The following is a 14,172-nucleotide window of genomic DNA, read 5'->3' on the forward strand; positions in this document are numbered from 1 at the left end:
GTTCTCTGTTGATGTGCTGTTCCAGTCGTTTTTGGATAATTTTCAGTAAAATCTTGCTTGCATGTGAAATCAGTGAAATTGTTCTGTAGTTTCCACAAATTTTAAGTAAATAGTATCTACTTTTATAAGTCACATGACTAAATGATGTGTATGTGATTTCAAAACCAAGTCTTAATTTTTTTATCAAAATAGTATGTGTATATGTTAAAATGTTCTGTTTTTAATCAAATGTGTTGTTTATCTCATTATAAATTAACATTCTTACTAGTGAACTACTGAAGATAAGAAATTTCTGTTGATTTTGAAGTTTTTAATTAGTCATACTGTTTTAAAATGTGTGTCATTTTCTGGACTAGAGTTCTGTCTAATTTATGTTTTTCATTGATATGTGCATTTTTAAAGTAATTTTTACATAATACTTTCTGTTGTTAGTTAGTAACAATAATTTGTTCCATGTTTATGTACTTACTATTTTCTTCCTATAACTTATAAATAACTATGCTTTTCTACTATTCTAAGTGATTAAATATTAGCTCTGGTGGCATAGTCTATAGGGACTAATCTTATAGACAGAACCTCTCTTATATTTCAAATCTAAAAGACACTCCAAGGGGGGGAAATGGGCACTCTATCTTCTGTATAATTTACAGCCTCTGAAAACCTACTGGAGGGTCAGCTATGAGTCACTTCTGACTCAATGACAATGAGGGAGTTAGTTAAACCTATGTATCAGTTGGAAGTTAGGAGAGAAATATTACTACAGCACAAGAGAACTAGTTACTTATACCAGTTAAGCACTTGACTGGTAACCAGCAAGTTAGCAGTGTGAACCTATCCAGCTTCTCCCCTTTGGGCAAAATAACTTGTATTCTGCTTCTGTGACATTTGCAGCCAGTAAAACCATATAGAGCAGTTCTACTCTGTCACATGAGTTTGTGATAGGTCACAGTGGACTCTATAGCACCCAGCAACATCAACAGCACAGCTGAGCGTTTCCCTCCAATGTAACTAAGTTTTTCTCTCATTTTTTTAGGTATATGATAATGCCATCAAAATCCCAAAGTGGTTGCCTCTTTCAGAAATGCACCCTATAGATTATTACTCATCTTATACAAAAAACTGCACTGGAAAGTTTACCAAAAAAGAAATTAAGAATATTAGAGCATTTTACTATGCTATGTGTGCTGAGACAGATGCCATGCTTGGTAGGTGGTATAATTAATAAGCACTTACATAAAGACAAAGTCTAATTTTTTCAATGATCTATGGTGATGCTTAGTGACTTTTATGAATGCTCTTGAATAATTCCTTAGAACAGTTTTTCAGATATTTGAAGCTTATAATTATAGAAACCTTGACATATATGTTAGGTAACTCACATAATTCATTGCTGTTGTTGTTTTTAGGTGCCGCTGAGTAGAATACATCTCATAGCGACCCTATGAACAAAAGAATCCTGTTCTATCCTGGGCTGTCCTCACATTTCCTGACACACAAGAGCCCATTGCAGCAGTCACCCTGTCAATCCACCTTGTTGAGGGTCTTCTACCTCACTGGCCCTCCACCCTTCCCAACATCATGTCCCTTTCCAGGGAATAGCCCCTCCTACCAATATGTCCAAAGTATGTGAGGTGAATCCTAATTCCTGCCTCGAAAGAGCTCTCCACTCCAGCTGCACCCTCTCCAAGACAAATCTGTTTGTTCTCTTGGCCATCCAGGGGATGTTCAATGCTGTTCTTCAACACCACAGCTCAAAAGCATCAATTCTTCTGCTGTCATCATTATTCAATGTCTAGCTCTCAGATGAATAGCTAGTGATAGGAAAGACTATGGATGGCCTGAACCCTCAAACTTTAGTCCTCAAACTGGCATCATTACTCCTCAATAATTTGGAGATGTCCTTAACTGCAGATTTTCCCAATTCCGTGTGTCTCCTTATTTCCTGACTACTACTATCAAGGATGTTAATTGCAGAACCAAGAAAGATGAAGCTATTGACAGTTTCAGTCTCCTCTCCATCCATCATGATATTGCCTATCAGTCCAGTGGTAGGAATCCTTGTTTTCTTGACACTGAGATGGTGTTCATACTGAAGACTATAATTCTTGATCTTCTGCAACAAGTGCCTCAAGTCCTCCTCACTTTGAGCAAGCAAGGTTGTGTCATCTGCATAACACAGGTTTAATGAGTCTCCCTCCAATCTTGATGCCACATTCCTCTTAGACTCCTCTTAGACCCTTCATAGAGTCCAGCTTCTCAGATAATTTGTTCAACATATAGATTAAATAGGCATGTTGTTCTTATTGATTGCCATCAACTCAAGCACGACTCATATCGACCCTATGAATAAAAGGCCTGAAGCCCTTCTATAAATATGTGTTGTTATGTTGTTATGTGCCATCGAGTTGCTTGCGACTCATAGCGACCCTATGTACAACAGCCCTAAACTCTGCTCTGTCCTGTGCCAATTGCACTGTCTCTGACACTCCCATCCTGGTTATCCCAGTCACTGAATCAATCCACCTCATAGAGGGCCTTCCCCTCCTGCGCTGTCCCTCCACCCTCCCAAGCATGATGTCCTTCTCCAAGGACCGGTCTCTCCTTACAACATGTCCAAAGTATGTTAGACAGAGCCTCAGAATCCTTTCCTCCAAGGAGCCACCTGGTTTAACCCTTTCGAGGACAAATCTCTTTGTTTTCCTAGGAGTCCATGGTATTCTCAATACTCTTCTCCAGCAGCACAGCTCAAAGGCATCAATTCTCCTTCTATCCTCCTTGGTCATTGTCCAATTCTCTGATGCATAACAAGTGATTGCGAAGACCATGGCCTGTATCAAATGCACCTTAGTCTCCAGGGAGACACCATTGCTCTTCAGTACTTTGGAGAGGTCCCTAATAGCAGACTTTCAGTCATTTGTCAAAGTTTGTAGAGTTTCCAAGAGGCATGTTATTTAGGAAGTAGATAGGCATAGTGGAGAAAAGAGTCTTTCTGCCTTCGTCATTCATAAATTAGCAAATACCTAGATATGTTCCTAAGTAAACAAAGGGTAGTAGACCATCATTTACTTGAAAAAAAAAAACGTTTTACCTCTTTAATCCAGAACCTACACTGTCAAACACTGTATGTGAGGAGTAAATATAAGATGGCTTATATTCTAGGAAATGGGAATATTTAGTTAGAGCATCTTTTAGCCTGTTCTAGACTTTTAAAAAATGTAAAATAAATCAATTCTTCCCTAATCCCTTTAGAGTAAAGCTTAACTGAAGTGGAAGAACATTTCTTCATATATATATTCTGGTCCTCGATCACAGTGAATTCCTTGCCCTTCAAGCTCATAGTCAACTTAAAACTTAAACCCTAACCTTATTATCCAAGAGAATACCTTGCGTATTCATTTATGCTACTTTCAAGTTGAGATGTGAAGAGACATTAGCTTCGTGGAGAAACACTAATTAACAAAAGTTATATGCATAAACCATATGATTTCATTTTATTGCACTTTGGAGTAAAACATAATTGTGTTATTAAAATATGAGTAGGCCCTCTTCTGTACAGAGCAAACACCTTGTGATTGGACTAGTGAATATAGTTTATTATAAAATACTCATAGTGAAAACTAGAAAAGTATAAATCAGCAAGCAAAAAAATCAGAGATAAATTATTTTTAATATATTAAAAGTGTTATAAAGATTGTGCTACATATGCAATCTAGAATACAAATATAACTTTTTTCTTTAGTCTTAAGTGCACATATCTACTGAATTCTATTTCATCAATATTTTCTATTATTCATAAATTTGCATCTATTTTTACTCTAAAAGTCACTTTTTAAATGTGTAACTATTCATGCATCCATTAATTTGATGTAACTTATGTTAAAAACATTAGTTAATATGCAGTTTGTTCTTTCCATCTGCTGCTCATAATACTGTTACGGAGTCCCAGAGGATCCAAAGATCTTCTGTTAGCAACCCACTTTTCAAAAAGTTTGTTTTCATGGAATTACTCCTAGGCATCAATTTATATTTCTTTAAAATGCCACAGATGGTTGCAGTGTCCAGTCATAGTTGAAAATATTTTCCATAAAAGTTATCATCTTTAGGGGACCTCTGGTGGCCTAGTGGCAAGAAGCTGCACTGCAGTCCCAGAGGCGCACGGTTCAAATCCACCAGATGCTCTGCCAGGGAAGGAGGGGCAGTTCCCTCCTGTACCAGTCAGATCTGATTTGACGGTACACAAATAACAAAATAAAAAAAAATTTTAAAAAAATCATCTTTGTCCATTTCATGAATAATTTTTTTAGAAAATAAAGCAGTACTTGGAACATTAGTCACTGTTCAAATATTTGTATATTAAGTTAATGTGCACATTCATGAAGCCTAAGTGCATATTCACTATTCAAGAGATGATTTCCACTTTTCAATTTCAGGAAAAAGTTTACATAAGCATCTCATTTAAAAAATAATTCCAAATACTGTAATTTTTCCCCCTCCTCTATTATGTCCAGAAAATACCACTATCATTCAGATATATGCACCAACAATCTGAGCCAAAGAGGAGGAAATAGAAGGTATCTACTAACTTTTACAGTTGGAGATTGATCAAACATGCAAACAAGATGCATTGATAATAATGGTTGGCTGGAATGCAAAAGTTGGGAACAGAGAGGAAGATTCAGTAGTTGGAAAACATGGACTTGGTGACAGAAATGGAGCTGGAGAGAGAATGATTGAATTTTGCACAATCATTTATTCATTGCAAATACTTTTTTTTTCATTGCAAATATGGTTTTTTTCTTTTTTTCCCCTTTTTTTTTAAATTTATGTTGTTTATTTTTCATTTCAATGAACATCTATAGAGATTTTGGGATTCCATTCATTCATTGTTGCACCCTTCTCCCTGCACAAACCCTCCCGCAAATACTTTTTTAAGAGACATAAACACAGGTTATATATATGGATTTCACCTGATGGTATGTATAGGAATCAGATCGATAATATCTGTGGAAAGAACCACTGGAGAAGCTCACTATCAGCTGTGAAAAGTAGGCCAGGCAGGAGCTGATTGTGCAACAGACTACCAACTACACATATGCAAGTTCAAGCTGAAGCTGAGGAAAATTAAACCGAATCTAAGGGAACCAAAATATGGCTTTGAGTCTATTTCACCTGAATTTCAGAACCATCTCGGAACAGGTTTGAAGCCTTGAACACTAATGAGCGAAGACCAGATGAGTTGTGGGAGGATATCAAGGGTATCATTCAGGAAGTGTGCAAACGGTTATTGTAAAGACAGAAGAGGAAGAAGAAAAGACCAAAATGCATGTCAGAAGACACTGAATATTGCACTGGAGCACAGAGAAGCCAAAGCAGCATGATGAATTCAAGATGATACTAAAGAGTTGAATAGAAGATTTCAAAAGGCAGCGCGGGATGACAAAGTAAATTATTACAATGAAATGTCCAAGGAGCTGAAGTCGGAAAATCAAAAGGGTCGAACTCTCAGCATTTATTAAGCTCAAAGAACTGAAGAACAAATATCAACCTCGAGTTGATATAATCAAGGATGCTTTAGGCAGAATATTAAATGATGCAGGAAGTATTAAAAGAAGATGGAAAGAATATACTGAGTCACTGTATCAAAAGGAATTGGCAGACACAGAAGAATTTGATGAAAAAACATATGACCAAGAGCCTATGGTGATGAAGGAAGTAGTTCAGGCTGCTTTGAAGAAAATGGCCAAAAATAAGGCCCCAGGAATAGATTGTATACTAATTGTCATATTTCAGCTAACAGATGCTGCCCTGGACGTGCTCACCAAGGTGTGCCAAGAAATCTGGAGAACAACCACTTGGCCAACTAACTGGAAGAAATCTGTATTTCTTCACATTCCAAAGGAGAGTGACCCAACAGAGTGTGAAAACTATAGAACAATATCATTGATTTCACACGCAAGCAAGATTCTACTGAAGATTATCCAAAAACAACCAGAACAGCACATCAGTAGAGAACTCCCAGAAGTCCAGGCTGAGTTTAGAAGGGGTCGTGGTACTAGGAATATTGTAGCTAATATTATATGGATCTTAGCTGAAAGCAGGGAGTACTAGAGGAGTGTCTGTGTTTCATAGACTATGCAAAGGTGTTTGACTGTGTGGATCATAACAAACTGTGGCTGACTTTATAAAGAATGGGAATCCCAGAACCCTTGATCATGCTAATGAAACCTATACTTGGACCAAGAGGTCAGAACAGAGCAAGGAAACACCGCATGGTTCAAAATTGGGAAGGGCGTATGCCAGTGATGTGTCCTGTCTCCATACCTTTTCAACCTGTATGCAGAACAGATTATCTGGGAGGCTGGGCTCTATGAAGAGAAATGTGACATCAGGATTGGTGGAAGATCTAGCAACAATCTGTGTTGTGCAGATGACACAACCCTGCTTGCTAAAACTAAGGAGGATCTGAAGCACTTGCTGCAGAGGGTCAAGGACTGCAGCCTTCAATATGGATTGAGGCTCAATGTCAAGAAGACAAAGATTCTCACCACTGGACCAATTGGCAGCATCAGGATGGATGGTGAAGAGATTGAGATTGTTCACAGCTTTAGTTTGCTTGGCTCCACAGTCAACACTCTTGGCTCCAGCAGCCAGCAAATTAGAAGACATATTGCAATGGGAAAGTCTGCTGTTAGGGACCTTTCCTAAGTTCTGAAGAGCAGTGGTGTCTCCCTGGAGACTATGGTGCATCTAATGCAGGACATGGTCTTTGCAATCACTTATTATGCATCAGAGAGTTGGACAATGACTAAGGAGGATAGAAGGAGAATTGATGCCTTTGAGCTGTAGTGCAGGACAAGAGTATTGAGAGTACCATGGACTGCTAGGAAAACAGATTTATCCTGGAAAGGGTTAAACCAGGTGGCTCCTTGGAGGCAAGGATTCTGGGGCTTCCTCTGGCATGCCTTGGACATATTGTAAGGAGGGGCAGGTCCTTGGAGAGGGACATCATGCTTGGGAGGGTAGAGGGACAGCACAGGAGAGGAAGGCCCTCTATGAGGTGGATTAATTCAGTGACTGGGGTAATCGGGTTGGGTGTGTCAGGGACAGTGCAATTGGCACAGGACAGAGCAGAGTTTAGGGCTGTTGTACATAGGGTTGCTCTGAGTCGCAAGTGACTAGACAGCACATAAAAACAACAACAACAGTTAAGTTTTAAGCCAGAGAAGGATGGACAATCTCTTCCCATGCAGTTAACTGCCTCTGAAAACCCGCCAGAGGGTCAGCTGTGGATCAGTTTTGATTCCATTATGTTTTAAAAGATGCTAAGAAGTGTTCTGACAGAAAAAAACAAAGGGAAAAAAAAACCATGAACTAAAAGCTAATTTAAGCATAGATTAATTTTTATTTATAGGTGAAATTATTTCGGCCCTAAATCAGTCAGATCTTCTCCACAAAACTATTGTCATCTTCACTTCAGACCATGGGGAGCTGGCCATGGAACACCGACAGTTCTATAAAATGAGTATGTACGAAGCCAGTGTCCATGTGCCTCTCTTGATGATGGGACCGGGAATTAAGCCCAACCTGCAAGTGTCAAATGTGGTTTCCCTTGTGGATATTTACCCTACTATGCTTGGTAAGTGGCGCAATTCTGTAAGTATTCATTTATAGTAATGCTGGAAAATGAAAAGCAAAGTAGAGGCCCAGCTGCCTTGTTTATGTCCTTGAGCAACTCACTGAATTGAGTCAAACCTGTGCTCTGACAAAGGAGGATTTTCTTTGTCCTTCACCTAACTCTACCTATTTTCCTCTCAAAATTAATAATCAGGATATGATTATAAAGGCTGTCATGTAAAATATTCAGGCTCATAACATTATAGACGTGATTTCTCCATCCTTTCATTCTATACCGTTCCCTCCCAAAATCATAAGCACTTCCTGTTTAGATTATTCCATCTACTTGGAAACTTCTGACGTTATTTTAACTTTGTACAGTGTCTAAACTGTTGCTATAAATATGTTTCGCCTCAAAATATTTAGATGGTTCTTTATTCTATGTTTAACAACCAATAAGGCGAAAACATTTCTCATGGTAAATTTAATCCAATGTTCAGTTCAACCTTTAAAAAGGAAGTTTCTATAGTGGGTGAGTTTAAAATAAATTCTAATTAATTTGAAAACTGCAGTGCCTGTTCTGTTTGACCTCTGCTTAATAAGTAAATGTATAAATTTTCCCAAAAGACCTGCTATTTTGTGATTCTCCTAATAATTATGTTAACATAAACATAAAGCATAATCAATTCCTAGAATTCTACAGGTCCTATTTTTATTTTTTATTTTTTAAATATAACATCCTTTTATTTTCTCAAGTGTTGAAATTTGCACTTAGGGCCAGAGTCCCATGGTGGGGATGAGTCAAAGGGAACAGGGCAGTCAGCTTTGTCTTTTGAGTAGACGGGGGCTCTGGGTCAGGTAGGTCCTCCCAGATGGACCCATGGTTGAGGACATGTAAGCCAGGGAGAACTCCAGGCCTTGTGCCAGAAAGGATGGGGGGCTGGCCTCGGGGAACGGGTGAGGGCAGGAGTGATGGGGGGCTGGCCCCAGGGTATCGGGATGGGCAGCAGTGGCAGGGCTGTGGGCCCTCGCTCTGAAGGCGTGTTTAGGGACACAGGCTAATCTCTTAGCATGTCCGTCTCTGGGCAGTTTTCGGCAGCTGACTTTCCTGGACTCCTGCTGACTGGACGTAGGGCTGCAGAGCATCTAGTGCTGTCCGGGTTTGGGTGGTGACAAGCCCAATTTGGGCCCAAGTTCCACGAAGTATAATGCAGGTCAGGGAATGAGGCCATCCGAGGGACAGACAAGGCACGTGAACAATGACTGGTGGTCAGAGATCCTCTCAGGACAGCCGTCTCCGCTTCCGGCTGTGCCGTGACCTGAGCACACGGAGGTCGCCCAGGGTGTCGGGGCAGCAGGGGACGGAGGCCTGGCTGGGGCCTGGTGCTGCCTGTGGCCCCTCTGGAGGGTTGCTGGCCATGTGGCCCTCATCAGGGGACTCGGGCTCCCCTGGGTCACTGTCGCTCTCTAGCTGGGTGGCAGCTGACAGGGTAGTGGAGACACCATGGGGGGGCAGGGTGGCCAGGAGAGCAGGTAGGGAGAAGGCAGCCAGGAAGCGGGCCTTGAGCAGCAGGTAGGCTGGGCTGTCCCCCAGCTTTGTCCGCACCAGCTCCCGGGCAGCCTTCAGGGCTTCAGCCAGGGACTCCCCCCTGCTTCCTGTCACATTGCTGGACACCAGGGTGACAGCCTTGTTCTCGAGGGCTCGTTTGTGCACCAGGAGGCTGGACAACACCCTCAGGGTGCAGAGCACTGGGGGCTGGTAGGGCAGCCTGCTCCCCATAGGTGACACACACCCTCCCTGGTGCCCCCTCAGCCAGGTCTGTGTGGCCTCTGTGGCCTCTGCAGTCAGGAGGCTCATGTCTAGGAGGTCCTTCTTGGGACCAGGCTGGAGTGAGGGTGGCTTGTCCGAGAACAGAGGGCCCGCTGTCTCTGAGTCCCCACGTGTCCCCACTGGACCGCTGCCACCACAGGGAGGCAGCTGGGGCACAGAAGTCTCTCCAACCCCTTGGGGTGCTCCAGGGGAAGAAAGCTGTCCTGGCGTGGAGACCAAGTCCCCCCTCGCCACTGCAGGACTGTGGAGGGTGGGAGGCACCCCAGCGGCAGAGGTCTGGACATGCTGAGGGGCGGGAGTCTCAGTGCGGGTGGGAGGACTCACGGCCAGTGCTGGGGCTCCTGCAGGCGGGGGAAGGGCCACCATGGCCGGCACGGGAACGGGCAGCAGGCCCTGAGGTGTGAGTACCCAGGTGACAGGCAGGGCTGTACTGGCTGCCACCGGGACCGCTACCAGGCTGACTCCGGGCAGCTGTGCAGGGCTGGGGGAGGCAGGAAGGAGGGGCGGTAGCTGGGGCAGACCTTGCTTTTGCGATGTGCTGGGGGCCGGGGACTGCCCTGGGTTACTGGGCTGGCTGAGGACAAGTACTTGGCTGGGGCCTGGTGCTGGACTGCTGGCCCCTGTGGTGGGACCGGCTGAGGCCTCCAGGGTAAGAGGTCGAGGTCCCTCTTCCTTGACTAGGGCATGTACCCCCTGCAAGGGGCCAGCAGTGCCTGGGCTGGCCTCCACAGGGGCTCTAGGTCCTGGGAGTGCGGGGCTGCAGATGGTCAGCCCAGCAGCTGGGGATCCTTGGGGGGCCGTCTTTAGATGGGGCAGGGGCACGTCAGGTGAGGAGACCAGCAGCTGGAGTGGGAGGGCCCTGGGGCTCAGCATGGTCCTCTTGGCCCGGGCTTCCCGCAGCCTTTTCTCTCGCAGCAGCTCGGACACGGTCTTGGGTTTGGGCCGAGGGCCACTGGTGGTTTGTGGCCCCACAGACTCCGGCTGCCAGGGCCCTGGCCTCCTGCCGCCACTGGGGTTAGTGGCCTGCCCTGCGGGTTCCTGCCCTGGAGCACCCGAGGAAGGACAACCTGGGCAGTGCTGGGCACTCAGGGGTACCTGCAGATGGGGCGGCTCGGCAGGTGGCTGGGCCTTCCTCTCCCGGATGACCTCCATGCAGCCGTCAGCATCGATCTGGAAAAGCTGGACCAACAGGGTAAACACTGGTGTGCTTGAGAGGCGGGCGCCCTGCAGTTGCCTCCTGATGACATCAGCTCTTGTCTGCACTGCCACAGGCCTCCGGGATGCCTGCGTGCAGGACAGGGTGATGTCGCCCACCCATGGGCCCACGGCCATCAGGAGCCGGCGGAGGAGAAGCCTCTTCTGCAGGGTGTGTCTCTGTCTCTGGTGACGCTGCCCATCTAGGACTGAGACGGGCCGCGGGAGCTGGCCATGGGGCCCAGGGATTGCCTCTGTGCTGGGCCCTGGTGCCAGGATGGGCTGGGCAGGTGGCCTTTGTTTTTTCAGCCCCTGGCCCTGAGCAGCTGTGTTGGCCTGGAGCACCTGCAGCACGGCCTCCAGGGGCACCGCCTTTTCCCCCAGCTTCTGGCTGTCCACCGAATGTGGGCTCTGGACACTGCTGTGCTCCCCTGAAGCCTGACTTGTGCCTGCTCTGGGGCCCGGGACTGTGGCAGACTCAGCCTCCTGCTGATCCGGCCAACCCCATGTGCCCCCTTTCCGTCGTTCTGGGGCACTGTGCCTGGCAGGAACCCACAGGTCCATGTGCGGCACCACATACATGGTTGAAGGCAGGGCTCTGCCTCCCTGCCTGACTGGCAGGCTGTCCTCCGATTCTGTCTCTGCATCCTCGCTGCTGCTGCTGCTGTCCCCATCCCGACTGTCCCCACTGTCCTCACTGCTGAAGCTCCACTGCACACAGCGCCGGGGCCTTCGCCGCCTCTGCTGGTGACGCTGCTGCTTCCTCACCATGATCTTCCATTTGCTCAGACACTGGGAGCCTGTCCGGTGGGGCAGCTCTGCGGCGATTTTTGCCCAATGGCCAGCCCCGTACTTCTCTATCAGTTCGATCAGCTTTTCCTCTTCCTTCAGGTTCCATCGTCCCTTCTTTAGGCTGAAGTGCAACCTTCTCAGGTATCGGTCCCGGCACTGGGCATCACTGCGGCCTGGCACCTCCTCCCGGATCTTAAACCAGTCGTGGGCCCCATGTTTGGCGACAGCCTGAAGCAGCTTAGCGTCCTCCTCGGGGGCCCAGCAGCCCTTCCTAAGGCGGGGGTCCAGGCTCTTGGTCCAGCGGTAGATGAGCTGCATGGAGTCACGCCCTTCCATGTAGTAGACAATTCTGCGGTAGGGGATGTGGCTGCCCACGCGCATCTCCTGCACCAGCTGCGTGAGCATGCTGTCCTCCTCCTCCGTCCACTCCTTCCGCTTCAGGTCCTGGTTGTGCTGCTGGAACTTCTGCAGGCACTGGAAGGCGCTGCGCTGGGTCCCCAGCTCCTCGGCGATCTTCTGCCACCCCAGGTGGCCATGCTGGCCTGACACTATCTTCAGCTGCTCCACTTCCTCTCGGCTCCACTCCTGCTTGTTGATGCTTGGGTGCTCGCAATTCTGCCAGAACTTTCGGATCTCCTCTGCACTGCGGCGGCCTTCAAAGTTCACGTTGGAAATTTTCTCCCAGTCGTGGCTGTCCAGTCTGTTGCCCAGAAGAGCCTCTTCCGGGAGCTGGTGGATGTCCTCAATCTCCTTCTCTGTGTCTCGGACCTGTTTCTCTAGAACCTTCTCCTCCATTTTGCTGGTGACGTGGCTCTGCTTCTGCTTTAAGTACTGCTGTTTAAGCAGTTTTGGCTGAAGCAGACGGTGCAGATGGTCACTCATCACGGATTTCCTGAGCAGGGTCTTCTCCCAGCTCTTCCACTTGGTCACCAGGAGCTCCTCGAAGGACTTGACACCCTGGGCTGCCTTTTCCCGCATGTCCTCGTTGGCTGGGGGCCCCACACCAGTGACCTTGTCCTTGAAGTAGGACTTCATAAAATGCCCGATGTACATGTGAGGGGGGAGGCTCTTTCTGCTCTTCTCCTTTGGGCCTTTGGACCCAGCCAGACCGCAAGTGAGCTCCTCCTGCTGTGCACGGTTCTGGGCCAGCAGAAGGTTCAGCTCTGCGAGCTTCTCTTGCACAACCTCTTGGTAGACCATGTTCAGCTGCAGACAGGTCTCAGGGTCCTCGGGGAGGTTCCTGTCCTTCCGGTCTTCCTCCTCGTTGCTGGCCTCACCTGACCTTTCTTCTTCCAAGATCAGGGGCCCAGGGGAGTCGAGGTCCTCACTGCATAGTGAATCAGCATCAGAATCCGAGCCCAGACTCGACTCTGAGAGCCTCACGCCACCGGAGGAGCCAGGGTCCAGGATCCTCTCCAGCTCCCGGATTTCCTGTGCGATCCTCTCCCTCTCCACGTTGGCGTCCATGGCCCTCCAGTCTCCTCGGGCGTCTGCCCAGCGGCCGAAGACTCCACCTCTGGGGTCCCCAGGAGTACTTCTGGCGATCGATCTCACGACGCGAGCGACTTAAGAGCCCCGCCCTGGAAGTCCCACCTCTACGCGCAAGCGCCCCGCCCTGGAAGTCCCACCTCTGCGCGCAAGCGCCCCGCCCCCTGAGGCGCATGCCGGGAGCTCAGCATCTCTGAGGTCCCCGGGGGTACTTCTGGCGATCGATCACACGACTCGAGCAACTTAAGCGCCACGGCCCGGAAGTCCCACCTCTGCGCGCAGGCGCCCCGCTCCCTGAGTCGCATCATTGCACCTTTTTCTCCCTGCCCCCACTCCTCCCCCAGTTTGCTTTTCTGGGAGGGGGGGGAAAGTTCTTATTGTACAGTCCCAGACCACTTTACTATGCGGCTCTTATTCTGGACTCCTGTCATGCCAATAATAACTCATCATATATTCCTTTTATACAGTTCTTTCCCTCACCTATTTCATTGCCATGTACATTATTTATCCCCTATTTTCTCAGTTTCCCCCCAACCCCCATGTCAGTCTTGTTTTATAACAGTGGCATTATGCAGAATTTGTCTTTTTTGCGACTGAGATATTTTACTCAGCATAATGTCTTCCATTGTCACCCATGAGTTCTTTGTTTTCTAGTGCTGTATAATATTCCATTGTGTGAATATACCACATCTTCTCTAGCATAACGTTGTTGTTACATGCTGTGGACCAGAAAATGACTCATCACTGACCCTTCCTCCATGGAAGGAAATTGCCCGTCTTTTTTCCCATTGAGCAGCTGGTGGAATCAAACTGCCTGCCTGTGTGTTGGCAGTGCAACTCCTTATACACTGGCCTCCAGAGCTCCCTAGTTTAACTGTAGCTGTATTATTTTGTTTTATTATTTGCAAAGATTATAGTGAAACTTCTCAAATCAAAGCCTCAAGCCAGACTTCCTCTCCTTCCATTCTGTCAGCTTTAGAAACAAATATAGTGGTTTGGTTTGGTTTGGTTTCGGTTTTTTACTTTTTTTTCAATTGGTTTGCTTACAAACTTTATATAGATTGTGTTTCACACAATCATTCTCATGCATTCTGTTTTATAAAATCAGTCACCCGGAATCCGCTAAGGAGTGTGTAACAACTCACCTGCCAAGAAAAAAAAAAAATAAATAAAAGAATAAAATCAGTCACCATTGGACCTTTCCTATCAATACCCTGTCTTTTCACCCAGATCATGCCTATTTTCTTTTCCCG

The 14,172-nt window shown here is 46.6% G+C and overlaps 1 protein-coding gene and 1 pseudogene across 1 annotated transcript in view; one reads left to right on the forward strand and one right to left on the reverse strand.

Annotated features, from left to right (window-relative positions):
• ARSK (arylsulfatase family, member K) overlaps positions 1–14,172 on the forward strand; it is a 68,791-nt gene that overhangs the window by 41,495 nt on the left and 13,124 nt on the right. Inside the window, 2 exon segments of the mRNA XM_006885392.1 lie at positions 1,034–1,205; positions 7,412–7,636. Coding sequence (XP_006885454.1) covers positions 1,034–1,205; positions 7,412–7,636 — 397 coding nt within the window.
• Positions 8,897–12,898, reverse strand: LOC102853006 (annotated as a pseudogene).

This window comes from Elephantulus edwardii, unplaced genomic scaffold, assembly GCF_000299155.1.
Source record: "Elephantulus edwardii isolate Elephantulus edwardi_28Jun2011 unplaced genomic scaffold, EleEdw1.0 scaffold00043, whole genome shotgun sequence".
Taxonomy (NCBI): Eukaryota; Metazoa; Chordata; class Mammalia; order Macroscelidea; family Macroscelididae; genus Elephantulus; species Elephantulus edwardii.